This window comes from Rana temporaria, chromosome 3 (assembly GCF_905171775.1).
Source record: "Rana temporaria chromosome 3, aRanTem1.1, whole genome shotgun sequence".
Classification (NCBI taxonomy): domain Eukaryota; kingdom Metazoa; phylum Chordata; class Amphibia; order Anura; family Ranidae; genus Rana; species Rana temporaria.
The window spans coordinates 38,609,063-38,634,962 of NC_053491.1; the positions used below are offsets into that span (position 1 = coordinate 38,609,063).

Sequence of the window (25,900 nt, forward strand, 5' to 3'; positions counted from 1 at the left end):
TGAATGAACAGGAAGCTGTCTGCAGGGCTATTCCTGTCCATTCATTCTGTGCAGCTGAGACTACAGAGATGGCAATTGAAGGCAGTGTTAATCTCCTTTCTGTCAAAGGGTCTATTTAGACCCCTGATATTTCACTAAAGCCCCCAACGAGCTCCTAAAATAAGATAATAAAATATTGCAAAAAAATTATAAATGTATTAAAATAAAAACCTACTGACACCAGTGGCGGAACTTCCAGGAGTAAAAAGGTCGCACCTGGGCTACGCCACAGGGCTTGGAGGGAAGCGCCCCAGATGGGGGTAAGAGACTTCATGGTTTCTTGCAATGGGGCCCTGGAGGTTCTAGTTACTCCACTGGTGGGTCCTCCTATTCCATAGTTTTGGTAAATCCTAAAGGAAATTGTACAGAGATTGTACAATCAGATTCTAGATCTAGTGTCTTGCAACACCAGTGCTGAGGTAAAGCCTTGTTCTAAAAAAAATCGTAGAAAGCTTTTACTTTTCTTCAACAGAGGTACATTAATTGTATATTTGGTACATATGGGAGCTGAAATTTAGAGGGGGGGGGGGGCAAGTTTAGCCTTTTAATACTTCAATTTAGTGTAATAAGATGTTGCACTCTCCAGTTTTAGTAAATCAATCCCTGTATAACAAAACTGTAGTCGTGCTGTGCATACATTTTCAGTAAATGGCTGCAGAGTTTGTTTTTCATTTATATGTAGGGCTCATCCCCCAAAGGGGCCACTGAAAATATGCCCAGGTCTTCCTTGCTAGTACAGAGGCTGCCTGCCAAAGACACGGGGGATGATTTTTTAGAATTTCATTGATGAATAACATGAACAGGAGAGGGGGTTAACCACTTCCATACAGGGCATTTTCAGCCCCTTTCTGCCCAGACCAATTTTTAGTTTTCAGCGCTGTCGCACTTTGACAATTGCGTGGTCATGCGACGTCGTATTCATATTTTTGGTAAAAAAATTGCAATAAGCGTATTTGATCGGTTTGCGCAAACGTTCTAGCGTCTACAAAATATAGAATTATGGCATTTTTATTTTATTTCTTTTTTTACTAGTAATGGCGGCGATCTGCGATTTTTGTGACATTGCGGCGGACATATCGGACACTTTTGACACATTTTTGGGACCGTTTACACAGTGATTAGTGCTATAAAACTGCACTGATTACTGTGTAAATGTGACTAGCAGGGAAGGGGTTAACACTAGGGGGCGCTGAAGGGGTTAAATATGTTCCCTAAAGTGTGTTCTAACTGTAGGGGGAGGGGACTCACAAGGGGAGGAGATCAATGTGTGTTCCTCTGTACTGGGAACACACATCAGTCTCCTCTCCGCTGACAGGATAGTGAATCCGTGCGTTTACACACACAGATCCATGGTTCTGCCGTGATTGCGGGCAATCGCGGGTGCCCGGCGGACGTCGGGAATGCAAGGACGTCATATGACATCCAGTCAAAGAGGAAAGGTTCCCGCCGACGTCATTTTACAATGACTCGGTAGGGAAGTGGTTAAAGATCACAAGATACTCCAAAACGATAATGGCAAGCAGTAGGATGATAATCTTCACACTAAATCCTTATAACTGCAGTCACACATGAAAGTCCCAAATTGGGTCTCTACGGCACCGTACACAACACATGGGAGAGTGAGGGAGATGACAGATTATTCTCCAGACCAGGACATCTGGCAGTGCCTCCGGTACTGATCCTTTACCAGCCTTTCCTAGGCCCGTAGCCTATCTCCTGATTTTTGCTACAGTCTGGGCTTCATCTTTGGAATTTTCTCCAGGCTCCCAGACTACAATCCTTTACTCAGTAAGGCTGCCTCCAGGGGCAACAGCCCCAAGAGAACTGAAACCCTCCTGGCAGAGGAAAGAACCCCCAGCCATCTTGACGCCTCCTCCCTCTAGGCATAGCTCCCAACTGTCCCTGATTTGGAGGGACTGTCCCTGATTTGGAGCTATGTCCCTCTGTCCCTCATTCCTCATTTGTCCCTCATTTTGGTCTGATCTATATAGTTGTATATAAAATGCACTTTTTATCTTTCAAAAAGTGTTTTCCAGTGCTAAACCTTTCATCTGATCTCTAAATTGCTGCATGGCTAAATTCCAAAAGCCAATATAAAGGAATAATAGTGGTAAAAAAGCACTTGTGGGTTTAACCAATCTTGTTTTTTTTATTTTTTTATAATTCTCCTTTAACCAGTTCCCGACCACCGCATGTACATATACGTCCACAATATGGCACGTACAGGCACATGGGCGTATAGGTACGTCCTCGCCTATTAGCGGGTGGGGGGTCCGATCGGGACCCCCCCCGCTACATGCGGCGGTCGGGTCCGCTCGGGGAGCGATCCGGGACCACGGCGCGGCTATTTGTTTATAGCCGCTCCGTCGCGATCGCTCCCCGGAGCTGAAGAACGAGGAGAGCCGTGTGTAAACACGGCTTCCCCGTCCTTCACTATGGCGGCGCATCGATCGCGTCATTCCCTTTATAGGGAAGACACGATCGATGACGTCATTCCTACAGCCACACCCCCAAACAGTTGTAAACACATACTAGGTGCACCCTAACTCCTACAGCGCCCCCTGTGGTTAACTCCCAAACTGCAACTGTCATTTTCACAATAAAGAATGCAATTTAAATGCATTTTTTGCTGTGAAAATGACAATGGTCCCAAAAATGTGTCAAAATTGTCCGAAGTGTCCGCCATAATGTCGCAGTCACGAAAAAAATTGCTGATCGCCGCCATTAGTAGTAAAAAAAAAATAAAAAATAAAAATGCAATAAAACTATCCCCTATTTTGTAAACACTATAAATTTTGCGCAAACCAATCGATAAACGCTTATTGCGATTTTTTTTACTAAAAATAGGTAGAAGAATACGTATCGGCCTAAACTGAGGAAAAAAAATGTTTTTATATATGTTTTTGGGGGATATTTATTACAGCAAAAAGTAAAAAATATTGCTTTTTTTTCAAAATTGTCGCTCTATTTTTGTTTATAGCGCAAAAACTAAAAACCGCAGATGTGATCAAATACCACCAAAAGAAAGCTCTATTTGTGGGGAAAAAAGGACGCCAATTTTGTTTGGGAGCCACGTCGCACGACCGCGCAATTGTCTGTTAAAGCGACGCAGTCCCGAACTGTAAAAACACCTTGGGTCTTTAGGCTGCATATTGGTCCGGGGCTTAAGTGGTTAAGGGGGAGTGACAGGGGGTGTGTCCTATGCCTGCATAATTTTGCTGATCGGTGTCGCTCATTCCCATCTCAAAAGTTGGGAGGTATGCTCTAGGGACTGGCTGGAGCATGATAAATATTCATACAGGTCAGTTAAATCTCCCTGCCCTATATTCTGGAAGCAGGAGGGAGAAATCAAATGCCCATCTAAGAAACCCTGACCAGACAAAAACAATCAACTGCTGCCCCACTGACTGCAGTAAAGCCAAAAACTAACTTTAGCCTAGCAGCCTAACTAGAGAAGGGTGCTACACATGGTGAGTTACTCAAAAGAACTCTCCCTTACATTTTTTTATTTTCCATCCCTTATGTCTTTAACTGCTTCAATACCAAATATAACAAATTCTAAATTAGAGTGTCCCATGCAGTGCAACATTAGTGTAAAAGGTCATTGTTAACAATATTCAATAAGTGTCTCTTGCAATTTTCCTCTTGATTGTGCAATGACTAGTAATGTTCAAAAGTGTGCAAACCAAATTCTTAAACCGTAATGTGCTCTGCTGTTCAGAAAGTTCCCCCGTGCTTAACTTCGCCCCGATGGGCCACCACCACATTTGAAAACTCACCAGACAAAATTGACCCCCTGTTAGAGGGGGTCAATTAACGCTTCCCCCCCCCAAGGGGTTAATCATCCAACGTACTGTAACAGCACTTCTTCTTTGCCACTCCATCTGGGTTATCTTAGAATCGGAGGAAAAAAGGATCCAATAGTGTAAATCTTTTTATTTAAGCGACTAATATATACAACCAATAAAATCCATAGGCCATTATGCTCACATTTAATCCCTTCTCATCCGTGCTATGACTACAGTGCGGCTTAGTTTGCCGGGAGGGCATCTATTGATGCGGGGGGCGCTCTGTGATAGCCGAGTCAGTGATCAGCTGAGCGGGGTAAAGGGCCAGTCACAGCGGCTATTTACTACGTTATCAACTGTGTACAATGATGGTTGATCACAGATGTAAACACAAGCCGGTTATCTGCCTTTGTTTCCTCAGCTGACAGCCTGCGGAGAGACGAGCCAATATCTGACTTGTTTTAAAGGGACATCAGCACTTATCAGTGCAGTCCCAACAGTTCCCACCAGTGCTGACAATCAGATCCCTTCAGTGCCTCCTTATCGGTGCCGTCTATCAGTTCTCTTTAGTGCCACCTACCCGTGCCTCCACTTTAGTGCCGGGAAAAAAATGACCTGTTGGCAAAGTTTTAGAACAAACTATGATGATGATAAAAAAATATATTTTATTATATGTAGCACCGGGTTACTCTCAAGGTAGAGTATAAGAGTGACTGATTTCAATTTCAATTCTAGAGAGGGTCTCTGTTTCAGCTTGGCTGTGCTGTGGGCTCATTCTGTCGTGCTGGGGTGTCTTCCCACCTCGGTGCGGTAGGTGGCAGCAGTGGAGTTGAGGTTTGGGTGTTCTCTCCCAGTGGCCAATCATGAGGTTTTGGGCCTCGCTGGGCATGCTGAGAGAGGGTACTTATGAGACAGACGCCATTTTGTGAGGTGGGTCTTCCGGTGTGGCACCCACCTTCAGGGTGGCCACATCACGGCGCTCCGGCATTATGGCCTACCTGGCCGGAGTGTGCGGGCTATGAAGTGTTCCTGGTTTCGGGCCTAAGTTGGTCCGGAGCAATTGAGCAGGACGGGGACCCAGTGGTTGACTGGGTTCCCACTTTGAAGATCCCAAGTGAGTTTAACTGTTCGGTGGGGAGTCCATCTGAGGAGCGCCAATGAGAGGCTGGCAGTCCAATAGGATTCTGACAAACCACCGGGGATCAAGGTGACCGGACACTGAAGGATTGACTCCTCTTCCAGTCGGTACCTGGGCGACGTTAAAGAAAGGGGATCCAGGGGTAACTTTACCTACGAGGATTATCTCCGTATCCGCAATCGGAGAGGGCCTGTGGCAGAGGTTCCTCTCTGAACATTCATTTAAGAGGGTCTGTGGCAGAGACTTTGTTCTAAGAGATTCGAGCGGTGTCCCGGCTGCTAGGTCAGTGAGAGGCCTATCCGGGCACGCTAGGCCCGCTCAAGCAGGAGTGGTGTAAGTGTTACGCATGGGAACAGGACTGTTCCAGATACTACGCCTGAATCTGCTGTTCTCCTTTCCATCTCTATCCCTTTTATTACCTGTTCACTGTTTTTACCCGGCTGGGTAATAAAGAGCACATAAAGACATTCCTTTGCTACTGCTGTATGCACCATTCATCCCTAGACATTCGGAGAGAGCCATGAGGTAAATCTGCCACCCCATTCATTATCAGCGGCTCCTTCGGGGGGTGAGCGCTACTTAAAGCGGGAGTTCACCCAATTATGTTTTTTTTTCTCTTTTCCCCTTAGATGGATGCTCGTTTTGTCTAGGGGAATCGGCTAGTTGTTTTAAAATGAGCCGTACTTACCCGTTTTCGAGATGCATCTTCTCCGTCGCTTCCGGGTATGGGTCTTCGGGAGCGGGCGTTCCTTCTTGATTGACAGTCTTCCGAGAGGCTTCCGACGGTCGCATCCATCGTGTCACTAGTAGCCGAAAGAAGCCGAATGTCGGTGCGGCTCTATACTGCACCTGAGCACCGACGTTCGGCTTCTTTTGGAAAATCGTGACGCGATGGATGCGACCGTCGGAAGCCTCTCGGAAGACTGTCAATCAAAATAGGAACGCCCAGTCCCGCAGCCCATACCCGGAAGCGGCGGAGAAGATGCATCTCGTAAACAGTAAGTACGGATCATATTTTAAAACAACTAGCCGATTCCCCTAGACAAAACGAGCATCAATCTCTAAGGGGAAAAAGTGTCGTCATGTGCGGGTGAACCTCCGCTTTAATAATAATAATAATATTTCTGTCTTTTTTTTGTTTAGCAAAAAATACAAAAACTCAGTGGTTAAACACCATCAAAGGAAAGCTCTATTTGTGTGAATCAAAATGATAAAAATGTCATATGGATGCTGTGTTGCATGACTCCTCAATTGTCATTCAATTTGCGTCAGTGCTGAAATCTGGCCTGGGGAGGAAAGGGGGTAAACATGCCCAGTAGGAAAGCAGTTAATTGTACATTCTGCCATGCGCCCGGGTTGTGTAGCATTTTTATCATACAAAACCAACTCCACTATAGCAAGGTGAAGCACGTTTTTTGTTCTCCCGATCACTCAGACCACTCACCACGTCCGAGTGTCTCCAGCAGATCAGCGTTCCTTCCTGTAACACCTTCACGTACGTTGTGTTGTGCAGTGTAGGGAATCTGAAATTTAGTGAAAAAAAAAAGGGAACTTTGCCTTTTAAATAAACTAATCTAAATTGTACAATAAGGAATATAATACAATTTATCACATTATTCTGTATTCATTGCTACTAAGGTATCATTTGTATATTTTTCTTGGACCATTTGATGGTTATAGCTTCCAACCACTTTACGGACAGTATTATGACTTCTGTGCCAAAGATGACTCCCTGTGTTTTATTAGTCTTCCAATGCTTTCCCCCCACGCTGTCCTTCCTAAATACTGTACACAGCTATAAAACAGAGCTGCTAGATAGCATTGTGTGTTTAGGGGGTTTGTCTAGTTTATCCAATAACTTTAACAAGGTTTTCTAGTGTATGCTAGCTTGTTTTACAGAAATGTAAATATTTCTGACAATAATACTTGACATTTTGACTTTGATTTGCTAGCGTACACGAGAGATCTTCAGCGTGTTCAGTTAATGATTTTCAGCAGGGCCGCTGTTGGGGAATCATGGGGCCCCATACAGCCTACCTGACGCCCCCCACACACACCTGATGGTATTTGATACAATATTTTCCCCAAAAAAACATGAAAATCATTTTTAAAGGGACACAAATGCCACCCCAATTCCCCCTCCTAGTACAAATCTCCCTCACCCTAAAAATTTACCGGCCTAGCGCACATCAAACTTTCTATCCTAGCACAAATCTTCCGCCAAATCTCCCCTGCCTGCAATGCGATATACAGTACGAATGATCCGGTCTCATGTGCTGTATGTGGAACGCTCTTCTGACGGAAAGCGCAACACGGCGCACCTCCTCCTGGATGTCTCCTCTTGCTCTAGCCTCTGGTCTTCTTGTCCCAGCTGTGAGTAGGGTTGCCACCTCATCCCTTTAAAACAGAACACGTATGAATTCCACAGGTTCTGAGGCCAATTTAATTTAGATAAGGCTCCACTTAGGTTCTGTGGCTGATTAAGGTGGTAATTGAACTCGTGTAATTCATATGTGTTCTGTTTTAAAGGGATGAGGTGGCAACCCTAGCTGTGAGTGGGGGCAGGGGAAGGAGCTCAGAGGCAGGAGGCCAGGTTCATTATACCTCCATGTCTCTCTCACCCAGCAGCTCAAATCCGGTGGGAGAAACCTGGGTGAGAGACTTGAAAGGCATTGTTCTCCACCGATCCTCCGGCTCTCAGGGTCACTCTGTGGGCCGCGGCCCCCTACAGGAGGGCTGGTGGTCCCCCCCCTATCAGCCGCCCTCTAGTAATTTGGGGGGCCCCAAGTGGCTTGCATAGTGAGCCTATAGGGCAGATCGGCGCTGCACCCATAGCTCCCAACTGTCTCTGATTTGGAGCGATGTCTCTCTGTCCCTCATTCCTCCATTTGTCCCTCATTTTGGTCTGATCTATATAGTTGTATATAAAATGCACTTTTTATCTTTTTTAAATTGTTTTCCAGTGCTAAACATTTCATTCAATGTCTAAATTGCTGCATTTTGTAAATGTTAAAAGCCAATATAAAGATATAGTAATGGTAAAAAAGCACTTGTGGATTTAATTAACCTTTTTTTTGGGTTAATTCTCTAAGGGGGTGTGACAGGGGGCGTGTCCTATGTCTACATACATTTGCTAGTAGGGTGTCCATTACCATCTCAAAATGTTGGGAGGCATGTGTCGCCTATGGATTTACCGTAGTTTGCCGTCATTCCACTGACATGTGCAATTCTGAAGCGTGACATGTTGGATATCTTTAATTGGTGTAACATCATTTTATATTTTACCAAATGTGGATATGATGTCTGTGCTCACTAAAATTCATTAACATTTTTATTTATTTTTTCCTGAGAATTAGCGCTTTGATATATTGCTGTGCAAATATAGTGTGACATAAAAATTTGCAACAACCGTCATTTTATTCTACATGGCCTTTTGCTTTCAGAACATTTATATAGCATTTTGGGGTTCTAAGTCATTTTTCTAGCCAAAAAAATGCATGTTTTTCATACTTGCTCATAAAAAGCTAATGGTTTTATTTGTTTACTCGTTTATTGGATTCTGCAATCTTTCTGCAGTTAAACTTTTCCCAGCTCACCAATTTTACTATTTTTTTTTTTTTTTTTTCTCCGAGGCCATTTGAACATTTTTATTATGAAACTCCATTAAGCCATTCTACTGTGTGATTTGTAAGGCCTTGTATGTAGCCTGGAAGTGCTGATTGTCACTTGGAACACGTTCCAACAAGCTCTTGCAGGTTTCAGTAAGGTTCAGTATATTATTGAAGATAAGGCTAATGCATTAAAGACATTATCTACCATAGCAGACCACTCAAGATGAGGCACATGCATTATAAAATACATCCAGTATTTTGAATAGGAGTGCCGTGTGTGCGATTTTATGCTTTCACTGTTGGATATGTAGACAGATGATCCTCCTTTGCACCTGCACCCCCCCTTTTTAAAGTTAATTTGATGGAAAGGTTGAGCAGGTATACTGTCTCCTTTTTGTTTTTATGAAACTTGATTATGAAAAAGGGGAGGTACTCCTGCGCTTACCAAATGAATCAAAATATTAGAGGGGACAAAATGTGTTAAATATGTGAAAGTGCAGCTCAAATCTGAAAAAGTGTACAAAACACTAATAAATGGGAATGTGAAAGATGGTGATGAGCGCAAAATCTCAAACACTTAAAGCGGATGTCCGCTGAAAAAAAAAAAATATTAAAAGCCAGCAGCTACAAATACTGCAGCTGCTCACTTTTTAATATCGGCACACTTACCTGTCCTGGAGTCCAGCGGCGTCCGCAGCAGAGGACGAGCGATCGCTCGTCACTCTGCTGCCCCCACCACCATCCTCGGCGAGGGAACCAGGAAGTGAAGCGCTCCGGCTTCAATGCCCGGTTCCCTACGGCGCATGCGCGAGTCGCGATGCTGACTGGCTCCCGCTGTGTTCTGGGAGCCGAGTGTTTCCCAGAACACAACAGGGGGGGGCGGGAGGTGACGTCCTGCCCGCAGTCTACCCGCAGACTGTGGCCGGAAGTGGGTGCAAATGCCTCCCCCCTGAAAGGTGTCAAATGTGAGGCTTACGATTCGCGGGAGTGAAAGTGGAGGGTGGCGCCCCGCTTTAATAAAATATATTGTGAGGGTCACTGCTCAACAGTGTGTCAATTAAAGTGCAATGTGTAACTAAACCATGCTGAAATCCATAAACAAGTGGGTAACAAACTCCAAATATCAATTGAACAGAAGACAAATGATGATAAATAGAAGAGCAAACCAATGGATATCTGAATGGTAAAAAAAATAGTAAATGAGCGATATACAAAATATCTATGTAACGCCTATGTACTTTATAGTACTGGTGCTAGTGAAATTTAAGGGCTGATCAGAGTGTAGTTAGACTCTGATCCAAATTGTTGGTGGCAAATTTCGGTCTCTGTCTCAGCTTAGCTGTGCTTTAAGCCCATTCTGTTGTGCTGGGGTGTTCTTCCATCCCCAGTACTGCAGGTGGCAGCAGCGGAGTCGAGGTTTGGGTGCTCTTCCCAGCAGCCAATCACAAAGGTTTGTCCTCGCTGTGCATGCTGGGGAGGGGTATTTATGGAACAAACTCCATTGGTTCTGGGTCGTCTTCGTCCAGTGTGGAACCCACCTTTAGTGTGGCCACATCACGGTGCCCCGGTGCTATGGCCTACCGGGGCAGGCGTGCCGTGTTCCTGGTTCTGGGACCATGTCGGCCCGGAGCGTCTGAACCAGCGATGGGGATCCAGTGAGCGACTGGGTTCCCTCTTTTGAAGATCCCAAGCTGGGTGCTGTTTAGTGGGGAGTCGGTCTGAGCGCCATTGAGAAGCTGGCGGTCCAATAGGGCTTGGATGAAACCACCGGGGATCACAGGCAGCCGGACACTGCGGGACTGATCACCTGTCAGTCGGTGCCTGGGCGACAAGTTGAAGGAGATCCATACGCAACTCAACCAAGGAGGCATATCTCCAAGAATTCTACCCAGAGGGGACCTGTGGCAGAGGTATCTTCTGAGGCTCTTTGAGAGGGGTCTGGGGCAGAGACGTTCTCCCAAGTTCAAGTTCACCAAGGAGGGTCTGTGGCAGAGACTTAATCCTATAATTAATTGTCCGAGTGATACTCCGGCTGCCAGGTCAGTGAGAGGCCTGTCCGGGTAAACTATACCCACTCTGGCGGGAGTGGCGCAGAGAAGTGTTACATTTGGGAGCAGGACTGTTTCCTATCATCACGCCTGAATCTGCTATCCTTCCTCCTTTCAACTTTACTTTCTTCACCACAAGTTTTAATGTTTTTACCCGGCTGGGTAATAGAGCACAGCAAAAGACACCTGTCGTAGACCTTCCTTTACCTCTGGCTATGCACATACACATCACTCACCCCTAGAGAATTCGGAGGAGCCACGAGTTAACACACCGCCTAAAAATTCAGCAGCTCCAATGGGGGTAGACTGCTTTTAAAGCTGAGAAATAATTTAACAAGGAATATGCTACCACAAATTTTTCAAATCTTTAACATTTCTGTGGCATTTTGCATAAATACTCGCCACACACAGATGTTTCTTTGTGGTCAAAATTCTTTTTTTTTTTCTTTTATGAGAATACATAGATACAGCATATGCAAAAGGGCAACAAACTAGGATCGACAATGATTACCATACAGTCATCAATGATAAGCGTTTGATTGGTTTGTGCAAAAGTTATGGCGTCTACAAAATGGATAGTTTTTAGTGTGTGTGTGTGTGTGTGTGTTGTTACACTATTGTGGGACCATTGTCATTTTTACAGCAAACAGTGCTATAAAAATACACTGATTACTGTGAAAATCACACTGACAGTGAAGGTTAACCTGTAGGGGGTGCTAAAGGGGTTAAGTGTTTCTTACTGTAGGGGGCGTGTGATGTCACTGATTGTTCCCTATGACAGGGAACAGACGATCAGTGACAGGTTCACTAGGAAGCATGGGGAGAGGTTTGTTTACACTTATCTCGCCTCGTTGTTCAGCTCTGACCCGTTCGCAGGACACCGGCGGCCATCGGGTCACTGAGCACAGGACCGGGTCGCGAGCACGCCGGTGTGCTCGCGACCCACAACTGGGCTTCTTAAAGGGGACGTACCTGTACGTCCATATGCCCAGCCGTGCCATTCTGCTGACGTATTTAGTCGTGCGGCGGTCCTTAGCAGTTCGGTAGTTAAACCGCTTAACAGAGTGGCCACGATCCTCCTCTTCTGGGGTCCCACGGCGGCTCTCGCGGTTCCTCCCCACAAGAGCTAACGCCCTCTGGGCAGCGTTCTCCCGAGGGGTTTACCTTGTGGGCGCGCTCCCGTGTATGACTTGGCCCGGCGCGCCACGTCAGTGATTTGATTGACAGCAGCGGGAGCCAATGGCTGCGCTGCTATCAATCTAACTAATGAACAGCCAAAAAGCCGTTTGGAAAGCGACGCGGGAACGAGCCCATGGAAGTTTGGGGCTGAGGTAAGTAAAATGGGGACCTGGGGGGGGGGGGCGGAGAGTGCAAGGTGTTTTTTCGCCTTCATGCATAGTATGCATTAAGGTGGAAAAAAAAATGGTTTACAACCCCTTTAATGACATAAAATTGACATGTGCTAACAAGGCAGTATAAACATGCTTGCATGATAACAATCAGATCATTGCTTTGTCTGTCTTGTGCGTCTGCCGTCTCACTGGAAATTTAGTAACCCTGCGCTTTGCTTTATCCTATTGCACCAGAGGTGTTTTTTGTATTGCTTCACAGGGTGGGTCTGCATTTTTTTTGTTTCACAGGTGCACAGCCAAAGGGAAAAGCAATTATGTTGCTTTTTGATGTGACCAGGACAGTTTACAATCTCCAGTCCTGGTGCATGAAGTGTTTTGTTAAGCAGTATGACACATGAGTGGTAATAAATACGAAGGGTACCACCTGCCCAATTTTTTCCGATGGATAATATTTTTGCTTTTTGTCACACGGGGACTATAGACATAGGGAATGCTAGGTTTAAATCTGAAGTGTACTGTGAAAATAGAGGAACAGTTCCCCATGGGAGTGTGGGCATAGATACTTTTCCATGGTTACATTGGTCCAGCCAGTGCCATACCTAGCTGATCCCAGTGGGACGGGTCATGTTCGCTCTGCATATGGGGGCTACCTTTAGCACAGAACGTGCTCATCAATGCTGAAGACTAGGAAGGGACTGCGGTCTTGTAATATTAATATTAATATTAAAATATATATATATATATATATATATATATATATATATATATATATATATATATATATATATATATATATATATATATATATATATATATATATATATATATATATATATATATATATATATATATATATATATATATATATATATTCATACATACAGTAGGTGTTTGTGATATTGTGTTTTTAGCACGACAGCATCGCGCTGATTCTCGGCGACATGGTGCCGAGATCTCGCACTCACTGGAATAGTGACAGCACATCCCAGCAAGCGCGTCATAGAAGCGACGGGAGATCCGACTTGGATTCCCGCCAATTCTACACGTGTGCGGCGTTTGTTATGAATCCTGAGGGGGAAGTCCCCGCCGGATTTTAAATAAAAATCCGGCATGGGTTCCCCCCTCAGGAGCATACCGGGCCCTTAGGTCTGTTATGGGTTGTAAGGAGAGCCCCCCTACGCCGAAAAAAAAACGGCGTAGGGGGTCCCCCTACAATCCATACCAGACCCGTATCCAAAGCACGCTACCTGGCCAGCCAGGAAGGGAGTGGGGACGAGCGAGCGCCCCCCCCCTCCTGAGCCGTACCAGGCTGCATGCCCTCAACATGGGGGGGTTGGGTGCTCTGGGGCATGGGGGCGCACTGCGGCCCCCCACCTCAGAGCACCCTGTTCCCATGTTGATGAGGACAGGGCCCCTTCCCGACAACCCTGGCCGTTGGTTGTCGGGGTATGCGGGCGGGAGGCTTATCGGAATCTGGGAGCCCCCTTTAATAAGGGGGCCCCCAGATACCGGCCCCCCACCCTAAGTGAATGAGTATGGGGTACATCGTACCCCTACCCATTCACCTGCAAGAAAAGTGGTAAAAACACAAATAAACCACACAGGGTATTAAAATATTTTATTAGTCTGCTCCGGAGGCCCCCCCTGTCTTCTTTATTAGCTCTTTTACCAGGGGGAGCTTCTTCTTTGACGTCTTCGGGTTGGTGGGGGCCGCCGTCTGGTTCTCTTCCACCGCCGGGGGGGGTCGCTTTTAAAAAAGCCTCCACCCCCCGGCGGGTTTCCTCCGGCGTCTTCGGCGGGGGGGCTTCTTCTTCCGCTATCCCGACGGGTCTTCTCCGCTATCCGGGGGGTCTCCTTCTATGGTCGCCGCTCTCCGCTGTTGACTCGGCGCACCCTGGTTCTTCGTCTCGCTGTCCGGTGTCTTCTTCCGTGCTGTACGTCTTCTTCTCCTTCCGTGCTGTGAGTTCTTCTTCCGTGCTGTGACGTCATGTTCTTCACTTCTCTTCTTCTCCCGATGTTGACACGCCGGTTCTTCTCGCTGAAATGACGGATGCGCGCCTTGCATCGGACCTATATAGGCCTCACAGTCCCATCATGCTCTGTACCTACCCATGTGATACCTACCCACGTGGTTGTAAGGAGAGCCCCCCCTACGCCGAAAAAAAAACGGCGTAGGGGGGCTCTCCTTACAACCCATAACAGACCTAAGGGCCTGGTATGCTCCTGAGGGGGGAACCCATGCCGGATTTTTATTTAAAATCCGGCGGGGACTTCCCCCTCAGGATTCATAACAAACGCCGCACACGTGTAGAATTGGCGGGAATCCAAGTCGGATCTCCCGTCGCTTCTATGACGGCTCTGTCTCCATCGCGGCAAGCCAGCTCGGCGCTGGTTCCCGCGATGGTGCTCGTAGGTGCTCAATCTCGCCGAGAAAGAGAGCGAGATTGACACAAAATCGGGTTCACCTACTGTACACTTTTTGAGATGGGAACGAGGGACACCTATTGGCAAAAGTATGTAGGCAGAGGACACACCCCCTTAAAAAAGAATTATTCAAAGCAATTATTAGTTAAACCATCGCTATTCCTTTTTTATATTGGCTTACGAAATTTAGAAATTGTATGAAAGGCAAACTTTTTGAAAGATAAATGGTGCATTTTATATACATCTAATAGATCAAATCAAAATGAGGGACGAATGAGGGACTTTGTTGCAAATCGGTCACAGTCTCTCAAAATTGGGGACAGTTGCACATAGAGCTGCGGCTCAGCCCTGCCCCCACTCTCTCGTCATTGGCTTACTGGCTATGATTGACAGCAGTGGGAGCCAATGACCCCCGCTGCTGCGTCTCCGCCAATAATCCTAGAGACCGAGGGGGGGGGGGGGACAGCAGAGGCTCAAGAGGGGCTCAGATGAGTATGTGGGGGGGGGGGGAGCCTCCTTAAAATGCATGAGGGGAAAAAAAAAAGACTTTACAACCACTTTAACCACTTCAGCTCCAGAAGCATTCACCTTTTAATGACCAGACCCTTTTTTGCGATACGGCACTATGTTTTAACTGACAATTGAGCGGTCTTGCAACGTGGTAACCCAAACAAAATTGATGTCCCTTTTTTCCCCACAAATAGAGCTTTCTTTTGGTGGTATTTGATCACCTCTGGTTTTTCTTTTTTGTGCTATAAACAAGAAAAGACTGACAAAAAAACTAAAATGTTCTCATCAGTTTAGGCCAATATGTACTCTGCTTCAAATTCTGGTTTTAAAAAAACGTAATAAGCTATAGTGACTACAAATTGGGGGGGAGATTTGGGGGCTTTTAATTGGTTTTACTAGTAACGGTGGGGATCAGCTTTTTGTTTTGCGGGGATCTGCGACATTGCGGCCAACAGATCTGACCCCATGTCCCCTAGTGAGAGATGATTCTTACTGTCAGGGGGATGGACTAACTGAGTAGAGAGATCGCTGTTCCTGATCACTAGGAAAAGTCTTTTTCTTTCTCCCTCTCCCTCTTTACATTGGCAGATCTCCGTTCTGCCTCTCTTCACTGCAGTGGCCAGCAGGTGATAGTGACCATGCGGTCCGTCCCGGGCACCTTAATTCTAGGACAATACAGTGTCCCGGAATGAAATGGACACAGCCACCCCTCCACTGGGACGATCTGATGCCCCCAAAAAAGTCCGCCACGTCGCCGCTTTACTCACTGACAGTACTTGGCCGGGAAAGTCTGGAGTGGCAAATCCCTGCCCCCTGCTTGTGATTGGAGAAATCATAATATCCCGCAGGGCAGTGTGGAGCCAGCATTGGAACAAGGTAAAACGGGTCTCGGCCGGCGAAGGACAAATCCTGTCAGTGAGTAAGGTGGCGATGCAGCGGCCTTTTTTTGGGGGGTATGATCAGTGCTTTTAGGTAGAACATGATGATTTTTGTGAAGGGTGGCGGGGGGTGAGTCCCTGAATGTTTGGAAATGTGGTCACCCTAGCGGGCAAGCTCCTACGGCATGCATGCCCCTGTTGCACCTATGCCACCTTGCAAGAACCCATGTGGTACAAGACAAAAGCTAACTCGGGGAGGTTTAACCTTAGATCATTGCCAGAGGTAAACGGAGCCAACCATCAAAACGGATTAAAGAACAAATATGTGGTCACAAAAGGTCTGCAGAAGGATTTAAAGAGCAGCAATCTGAGGAATTCTAAGGCTGGCCATACACTATATACACATTTCTAGTTCAACTTTCCTTTAGATTTACCAAACATTAATAGAATGAGGCCTTGCAGATCAACTGCAACACTTGACTGCCTGGCTGGAGAAGAGGCTCACCAGACACCGGTGCGACCCTGATAGTGTGCATGTGGCTTTGAAAACATGGTGGTCAATATATGCTTACTGTACAGTGTCCTGTAAACTTTTGATTCACTTTTCAGAAGAAAAAAAATGAAAATGCCAGAAAGGGTGTAAGCTTTAGAGGCTACGCCTTGCACACCCATTCTTTCCACCCAGTAAATGACAAATAATATAGCATGTCTACTGTTTAGCTTATTGTATAATTACATTTAACTTGGTAACTATTAAAGCATAGCTTTTTAATTGCCATAAAACTGTAGTGGTGATTTACGATAATCTTTGGTAACTGATGACAATATACGGTCATGTTCTTCGTATTCTTACCAAGTTCATAAATTCAGTTCATTTATGTGATCATTATTTACCTGAATAGCATTAATTGTGTCAGAAAAGGAAAGGTTCCCACTGTAAAACATCACGCATCTCATTGTGGCATGAACAGATATTATATTTTTATGATGCAAGCACATTTTAGTAAATTGCTTTTATTAAAAGTTTACGCATCGTGGCACCACAGATATCTAGTAGATGCCTGCAGGGCAGTTACAGGTATAATTAAATATTATCGTTCAACTCGGTGACACCTTACCTCTCCCTTGTTTTCAAATAATTAGTTGAAATGTGTAAACTCGTTAACATTTTTATATTTTAAAATCTATAAACTTGTTACACCTTGTTGATGGTGCAATTCTTAAATTTTTATCTGTACTGGGTTTGATTAAGGTTATTCCTTGGGCAGTGAAGTCAACTTGGACGCTGTTCAAATTCGGGGTAATATGTCAGCTTAGTGCTGGTGCTCATGGTTAAATTGCTACAAGAGTCTCTAGAGCACACGTGTCAAACACAAGGCCCCTGGGCCGAATGTAGCCAACCAGGCTCTGACAGCTGTCTCCGACCACGGGAGTGTGTGTGCAGGGCCAGATTAAGAACATCATGGGCCTGGTGCTGAGGATTTTGGTGGGGCCTTTTAGGCTGCATTCACACCTCCGCGACAAGTAACGCCGCGTACGCGGCGTATTTTGCCGCGAATAGTGTAACTTTTTTTACAAATCCTTCCTATTGCTTTGTATGGCCAAACGCCAATGCTACCTGAAAAAAAGGGTCCGGGACTTTTTTTCATGCCGCAGGTGTACGGCGTCTATGAGATGTGAACCATCTCATAGACGGCAATGGGAATTCTACCCTCCAGCGGCACGAGCGGCCGGCGTCGGGCGTTTTGGCGCGGAGGTGTGAATGGGGTGTAATAAATAAATAAATGCGTGGGAATGACATGAACGCAGCCCAGCCAAGGCAAGTGACCAAAGGCACAGAACCCAGAAGGAAGACCGGGTGAAGATGGAAGTGTCCAGGCCCCGCCTGATTCATCGCAGCACTGGAGGGCTCAGTCTGAAAATGTAAGTGTACCCTAATGTGCTAATATGCTGTGCATACTTGTACATTGTGGCATAACCTACCCCAGGGCCTCTAAAAAGTAGTAATGTCAGGAAAGTTTACTACCGCTTTATTATGACAGGATCCCAGGAGCCTCTCATGGGGCCCCCTACTGACCCAGTGGACGGTGGCCCTTGGGCAGTGCCTAAGTGCACAGTTGCCAACATTTAAAAAATATTTTCAGGGCCACTTTTTTATATAAGTGCTATATTTAGAGTAGCTGAGATCCCCGGTGTTCCTCTATACATCACAGTAGTAATCACAAAATTAAATGAGTACTAATAATGGGGCAGAACAAATATGAGAACTGATATTTCCTTTAGTTGAACTAACAAAAGTGTGTCCATTCTAGAGCTGGTAACATTGAGGATATTCAGTATAATTTTAAAGAACTGTTTTTGTGGGTAAGCGACATAGGGGAGGAGTATGGACGGTATATAAGTGGAAAGTATGTGCCGGTGAGGGAGAGGAATGTGGAGGGTCTAACAGTGGGCACTATGTACAGGAGAGGAGTACAAAGGGTACGGAAAAAAGCACTATGTACAGGAGAGGAGTGTGAAGGGTATGACAATGGGCAGTATGTACGGGAAGAGTGAGGGGGTATGACAGAGGGTAGTACGTACCAGAGAGAAGTGTGGAGGGTATGATGGGGCAGTATGTACAGGAGAGGAGTGTGGAGGGTATGACAGTGGGCAGTATGTACAGGAGAGGAGTACAAAGGGTACGGAAAAAAGCACTATGTACAGGAGAGGAGTGTGAAGGGTATGACAATGGGCAGTATGTACGGGAAGAGTGAGGGGGTATGACAGAGGGTAGTACGTACCAGAGAGAAGTGTGGAGGGTATGATGGGGCAGTATGTACAGGAGAGGAGTGTGGAGGGTATGACAGTGGGCACTATGTACAGGAGAGGAGTACAAAGGGTACGGAAAAAAGCACTATGTACAGGAGAGGAGTGTGAAGGGTATGACAATGGGCAGTATGTACGGGAAGAGTGAGGGGGTATGACAGAGGGTAGTACGTACCAGAGAGAAGTGTGGAGGGTATGATGGGGCAGTATGTACAGGAGAGGAGTGTGGAGGGTATGACAGTGGGCAGTATGTACAGGAGAGGAATGTAGATGGTATGATAGTGGGCTCTATGTATAGGAGAGGAGTGTGGAGGGTATGACAGTGAACACTATGTATAGGAGAGGAGTGTGGAGGGTATGACAGTGGGCACTATGTATAGGAGAGGAGTGTGGAGGGTATGACAGTGAGCAGTATGTACAGGAGAGGAGTGTGGAGGGTGCGACAGTGGGCACTAAGTACAGGAGAGAAGTGTATGACAGCAGGCACTATGTATAGGAGAGGAGTGTGGAGGGTATGACAGTGGGCACTATGTACAGAAGAGGAGTGTGTAGGGTATGACAGTGGGTACTATGTATAGGAGAGAAGTGTGGAGAGTATGACAGTGAGCACTATGTACAGGAGTGGAAGGATATTTAGGGACTGAGTAGTGGTTAAGCGGGTCATACATGGATTGAAATTACGCCAATTATGCAGAGACCAGCCATAGTCAATCTATGTATGGGCTAGCTGGTTTTACACAAGTCAATCCATTAATCAACTTGAGTACAACCAGCCTGTTTTTTTTTTTTCTTAAAACAATCAGCAACACTGATCATTGTACGCACTGGCAGAACACAATAACACTGCAGGAGTGATTCCCCCATCCACAGGTCAGCAGGTGAGAGGGTGTGTGGGGACAGGCTGGGGAGAGATACTAGTCAGTGGCTGGGTAGGCACTGGTAGTATCAGAGCCAGATACACACAGGTTACATACGCCACGATCGTTAGAGCAAGAGCAATAATTCTAGTACTAGACCTCCTCTGTAACTCTAAACATGTAACCTAAAAAAATGTAAAGCATCGCTTAGGATACCAAAAAAAATTGTGCTAACTTAACTAACTGTTTTTTTTAATGAATGAAACATTTTTTTCCAAAAAAACATGTTTGAAAAATTGCTGCGCAAATACTGTGCGAGAGCTGCACAATTAATCGTTAAAAAAATCGTGATCTCGATTCAACCCCCCTGACGATCTCCAATGCAGAGTTTGCTGATTCTTTCATATAACAAGTGCAGAGACTTTCAGCTATCAAAAGAAAATATCTGGGCAGTCTGCCAAGTTTTTAAACAGGAAACATTGTAACTAACGCTTCCTTCTTAGATCAAAGGGATACACTTCTGTGTGTAAAGAACAAATCTGGGCAGTCTGCGAAGTTTGTAAACAAAATGAAACATTGTAACTAACATTGTAACTAAATTTAACCACTTAAAGTCCAACACTTGTTTCTTAAGTTAAAAAGCAATATTATTTGCTAGAAAATTACTTGGAACTGCCAAACATTATATATATTTTAGCAGGGACTCTAGGGAATACAATGGCAATTGCTGCAATATTTTATGTCACACTGCATTTTCCCACTTCAATGAATAATAAAAACCATAAAAACAAAACCGTGAAGTTAGCCTATTTTTTTTTTTTTTGTTTGTTTTAATGTGAAAGATGTTACGCCGCAACAATCGTGAGAGAATCGTGATCTATCTTCTAAGCAAAAAAATTGCAATTCTCATTTTAGCCAGAATCGTGCAGCTCTGTACCGTGCAACATAAAAAGTGCAAAGACCACCATAGAGTAATTTTCTAGCAAAAAACAAATGATGATTTTTACATGTAGTAGAGAAGTGTCAGAATTGGCCTGGGTGGCAAGGGGTTAATTACCATGAGTAATATACAAATAATTATTATAAGCACTGTGATCCTATCAGTCTGCTGTAGTGTGTCAGCTTGTATTTATATTGGCCGCTCTGAATGTAGCTTCTGACAGGCTGTGCAAGCAGGCCCGTATCTCCGGAACCATAAATGATAGCCGTCCCATATTTTAACCAGTTGTGGGGTAGCTCTTCCCATGCCTACCCCCAAATGTGGGGTTTCTGTGACCTCTGGTCATCGAGCTACAACTCCCCAAATTCGATCTTAAAAAAAAAAAAAAATTTTTTTTTTTTTTTTTTTTTGGGCAAATGAGCCTATCTTGAGAAAGGGGCCTGGAGCTGCAGCTCCATCAGCCCCATTGTTAATCCGGCCCTGTGTGTGTGTGTGTGTGTGTGTGTGTGTGTGTTTGCTTTCATCATCTGCAACAAGAGTGAGTGAGCTCCGGTCTGCACCCACCCTCCGCAGCCTATGTTTTAAGTCAGGGGTGCCCAACCTTTTGAAGAGCAAGGGCCACTTAAGCGACTTGGTAACCGGTCACGGGCCACAATGAGCGGAGCGGGTGGATGGCATGTTCGCGGCATATGCAGAGTGGACACTGCACTTTGCAATAGACTTCTATTATATTCTGCAGGTTTGGTGCACTTTCAGAAAGCTCACCAAACTCGCAAGCAATGGCAGAAGCCTATGGCTCAGTGTAGGTAAACTAATCTGCACCTGCGGATCAGTTTTAAAGCAGCCCAGTAACTACTGTACTGAATGAATGAAAACTTATATAGCGCAACACATGCGAACTTAATCGCCTCTGGGCAGAAAAGATATGCCCATATATACACTGATTTTAGTAATAAACCTTGTATTAACAGTATTCTATTCCATCCCAGAGCAGGAGGTTGCAGGCCACATCAGAGGGCTACGCGGGCCACATGTGGCCCCCGGGTCACTGGTTGGGCACCCCTGTCTTAAGTTATTACTAAAACCAGTAATGATCAAATGCAGGGGCAATTTATTTTAATATGAAAAAGAATGAATGCATATATACAGCCATTGGGCTGAGACTGATTGATCTCCCATTTGATGAAACATGGTCTACTGGTCACGTGTTGAATTCCTCCGAGATCCATGCTTCATTTTTATAAATGTGAGGTAATCAACACTGTTGTGAGCTAGGCGAGTGCGCTTATCGGTCACGACCCCCCCTGCTGCACTGAACGTCCTTTAGGACAGGACACTGGATGAGGGGAAAGCCAACAGTTCTATTGCAAATTGTGCAAGCTCTGGCCAGAGGTCAAGCCTGCCCACCCGGTAGTCCAGGGGTTCATCATTTCTCAGTGCGTCCACATTGGCCGTTAACCCGATGTAGTCGTACACCTGTCGGTCTAGGCGTTCCCTGATGCTGGATCCGGAGGACAGCTGTCGATGGGTCGGCTGAAAGAATGATCTCATTTCAGGGGTTGGGCTTGGCCCCTTAGTTCCAGTGAAGAAAACCCTTTAAACATTTTGGCCAATTCCAGGCTCCCAAATTTGTGCGAACAGTTTGGAGAAGGCCCCTTCCTGTTCCAACTTGACTGCGCACCAGTGCACAAAGCAAGGTCCATAAAGACATGGATGAGCGAGTTTTGGGTGGAGGAACTTGACTGGCCTGCATAGAGTCCTGACCTCAACTTGATAGAGCACCTGCAAGCCAGGCCTTCTCGTCCAACATCAGTACCTGACCTCACAAATGCGTTTCTGGAAGAATGGTCAAACATTCCCATAGACACAATCCTGAACCTTGTATTGATTTGTATTGTAACTGTACTGTTTGGTATCATGTTGTAAAGCGCTGCGTAAACTGTTGGCGCTATGTAAATCCTGAATAATAATATATGTGTTAATATGTATGTATGTATACTGGGTAGCACTCTCGCCTAGCAGTAACAGTTCGAATCCCGACCATGACACTACCTTCCTGGAGTTTGCATGTTCTCCCTGTGCCTTTGTGGGTTTTCCTCCGGGTACTCCGGTTTCCCCCCACACTCCAAAGACATGCTGGTAGGTTAATTGGCTTCTGTCTAAATTGGCCCTAGTATATGAATGCGAGTTGGGAACCTTTTTAGATGGTAAGCTCCTTGAGGGTAGAGACCAATGTAAATGCGCATTACATAGGTGTGCGCAGCCTATTGCATTAGGGTGGGCACCCCAAAGCAATGGGGCAATGGACAGTGTCGGTAGAACGGTGGATGATGTGGAAAGGGCAGAGACTGGTGTCAGTTATTTTTTATTGTTACTTTTTTGATTTTTTTTTTTTACAATATATTCTGTTTTACAATATTTTATTTTTTACATTTTTTTTTTTTTTTTTTGGAACCCAATGGGGGCCTTGGTGAAATATCAGGGTTCAGAGTTCCTTTTTTCTGCAGCCAAGTAGCAGGGGAAATCTGCACAGCACAGGGTCATTAGGGTGTGCCCAGGCACACCTGGCACACCCTGTGAGCACGCCTATGGCGCATTATTAATTCGAATAATATTACACCATGGGGTAGATTTACTAAAACTGGTGCACTCAGAATCTGGTACAGCTTTGCATGGTAGCCAATCGGCTTCTATTTTCAGCTTGTTCAATAAAGCTTTGGCAAAAAAAACCTGGAAGCTGATTGGCTTCTATGCAGAAGTGCACCTCATTTAGCACTTTGCAGTTTTAGTAAATAACCCCCGCCACGTGCCATAAAAATGCATCTGAATCATACTAAAATTGAGTTTTCCAATTATCATGTACTTGCTATTTAATCTTTTTTTCTTCTGGTTTTCACTTACTCATTTCATTAATTTCTTTCAGCCTCATCAACGCTGATTTCTGTGTGGGATCTGTGTGCATTGCCTTTGGTGGAGTTCTGGGGACAGTCAGTCCTGTACAAGTCATGCTGATGACCTTGTTCCAAGTGACGCTCTTTGCGGTGAACGAATATATTCTTCTCAACCTGCTCCATGTAAGATTTACATTTCGTTTGACTTCCTATTTATTATCTAACATTTTTTGTAATGTGGGGGGGGGCGACAAGGATAAGGACAACTGACGTATATTGCAGATTGGTGAATATCGGCCCATCTTTACCGCATTGCTTCTTCTCACTATGTCGCCTTATATTCACACGAGAAGAAGTTGGGAACAGTTCTCGTCAGTTTCTGCAATTTTTCTGTAATACAATACTGTCAAAATAAACTGCTCCCTGAAAATGATTACCAATGGAATGGGTGTGATTGGGGAGGGAGGCAGATTCGGTATTCTTCAAACTATTGTGCAAGGCGAAGTCTGGATTGCTAGTCTTATGACGGCATGCCATTTACATAAATGATTCTATAACAAAAAAATTGTGTTTTTGATTGCATAATAATGTAATGTTTGACATCCAAAAATGTAATATAATGTAATGTAATGTAAAAATATATTTAAAGCGGAGGTTCACCCAAAAATCAACTTTCTGTCACTAGATCCAGCATACTGCTGACATCTGCAGTATGCTGGATTTTTTTTTTTTTTGTACTTATCGTTTTAGCGGTCTTTCTTCTCCGGCTCCGAGCGGGGAATCCTGCGGGGAGTAGGCGTTCCTAAATCAAGCGCAGTTGATCGATGGGCTTGGATAGCGCGTCACGCCATCCGGAAATAGCCGACGTGACACTCGGCTGCTTACGGCGCTATACGGCGCCTGCCGTGTAGCGCTGACTGCGCAGGCGCCGTAAATTGCCGAGAGTCACGTCGGCTATTTTCGGAAGGCGTGACGCGCTATCCAAGCCCGTCAATCAACTGCGCTTGATTTAGGAACGCCTATACCCGGAAGGATACGCCGCTCGGTGCCGGAGAAGAAAGACCGCTAAAATGAGAAGTACAAAAAAAAAATCCAGCATACTGCTGATGTCAGCAGTATGCTGGATCTAGTGACAGTTGATTTTTGGGTGAACCTCCGCTTTTAATTTTGATTTATTATGTAACCAAAGGAAAAAAAACTGTCCTGCAATTTTGTTTTGTGGTTTTCCAAGTGAAAAATGTAGACTCTCAGATTAAAATGGGGTACAAATTGGAAGAGAAATTCCATACGAGGCACGATTGTTGGATTTTTAAATGGTGTGTTCGCAACTTTTTACATCCGATTCTGACTTTTCAAATGAAAATTTCCAAAGGGGGCAAACCCCAAAAAAAATTCTCATACGTTAACAGAACGAACAATTTTCCTTTTTAAAGCGGAGTTCCACCCAAAAGTGAAACTTCCGCTCATCTGTCACCTCCCCCTTTTACGATGCTACATTTTGGCACCTTTCGAGGGGGAGGAGCGGGTACCGGTTTTCGACAGGTACCCTGTCATCCCGTCTTGCCTACCCCTGGCGAGGTACGTCAGAAGTTTGGCCCCCGGCCTCCCTTTTTTTTTTTTTTTTTTCTGCTGCTGGGCCATTTAGAAAGTGCAGCGCGCTTCACGCATGCACAGTAGAGACCCGGCCATGGAGCTTCAAGGAGGGACAGCGGGACAATCCTGAAGCAGTATTGGGTTAATGTACTAAATGCAAATAGGCCGGTCACTTTAACAAGAGAAGTTGCCCCAGAGCTTGGTGAATGAGGCGAAGCTGTGCTGACTTCCACCATCCTATCACGTGCAAGCAAAATTCCTGTTTGTGTGGTGTGTGTTTTTTTTTTTTTTTACCACTTCATCCCCAGAAGGATTTGCCCTCTTAATGACCAGGCCTTTTTTTGCGATATGGCACTGTCGCTTTAACTGATAATTGCGCGGTCCTGCGACGTTGTACCCAACAAAATTGGCGTCCTTCTTTTTTTTTTTTTTTACAAATAGAGCTTTCTTTTGGTGGTATATTATCACCTCTGTGGTTTTAATTTTTTGCGCTCTAAACGTGGCGACAATTTTGGAAATATGTATTGTAGCAAAAAAAAAAAAAATATCAAAAAAACTAAATCTAAAACAACAAATGTATTTATCAGTTTAGGCCGATATATTCTACATATTTTCTGTAAAAAAAAAAAAAAAAAAATATATCCCAATAGGCATATATTGCTTGGTTTGCACAAACGTTTTGGGGACCAGCGACACCAATACAATGGTCAATGCTAAAAAACACACTCACTGTATAAATGACACTGGCGGGGAAGGGGTTAGCATCAGGGGCAATCAAAGGGTTACGTGTTTTCCCTGGCAGTGCTTTCTAACCATGGGGGGGGGGAAATGTGCTTAAGACCCCTTTCATACTGGGGGAATTTTTCAGGTGCTCTTGGGCTAAAAATAGCACCTGTAAAGCCCCTGAAAAACGGCTCCCCTGCAGTTAGTGTGAAAGCCAGAGTGCTTTCACACTGAGGCGATGCGCTGGCAGGACGTTAAAAAAAAAAAAAAAAACTCCTGCAAGCAGTGCCCATTGAAATA

General features: G+C 45.1%; 1 protein-coding gene across 1 annotated transcript in view; it reads left to right on the top strand.

Annotated features, from left to right (window-relative positions):
* RHCG (Rh family C glycoprotein) overlaps positions 1 to 25,900 on the top strand; it is a gene marked incomplete in the record, with an annotated part of 59,474 nt that overhangs the window by 14,326 nt on the left and 19,248 nt on the right. Inside the window, 1 exon segment of the mRNA XM_040342410.1 lies at positions 23,317 to 23,467. Coding sequence (XP_040198344.1) covers positions 23,317 to 23,467 — 151 coding nt within the window.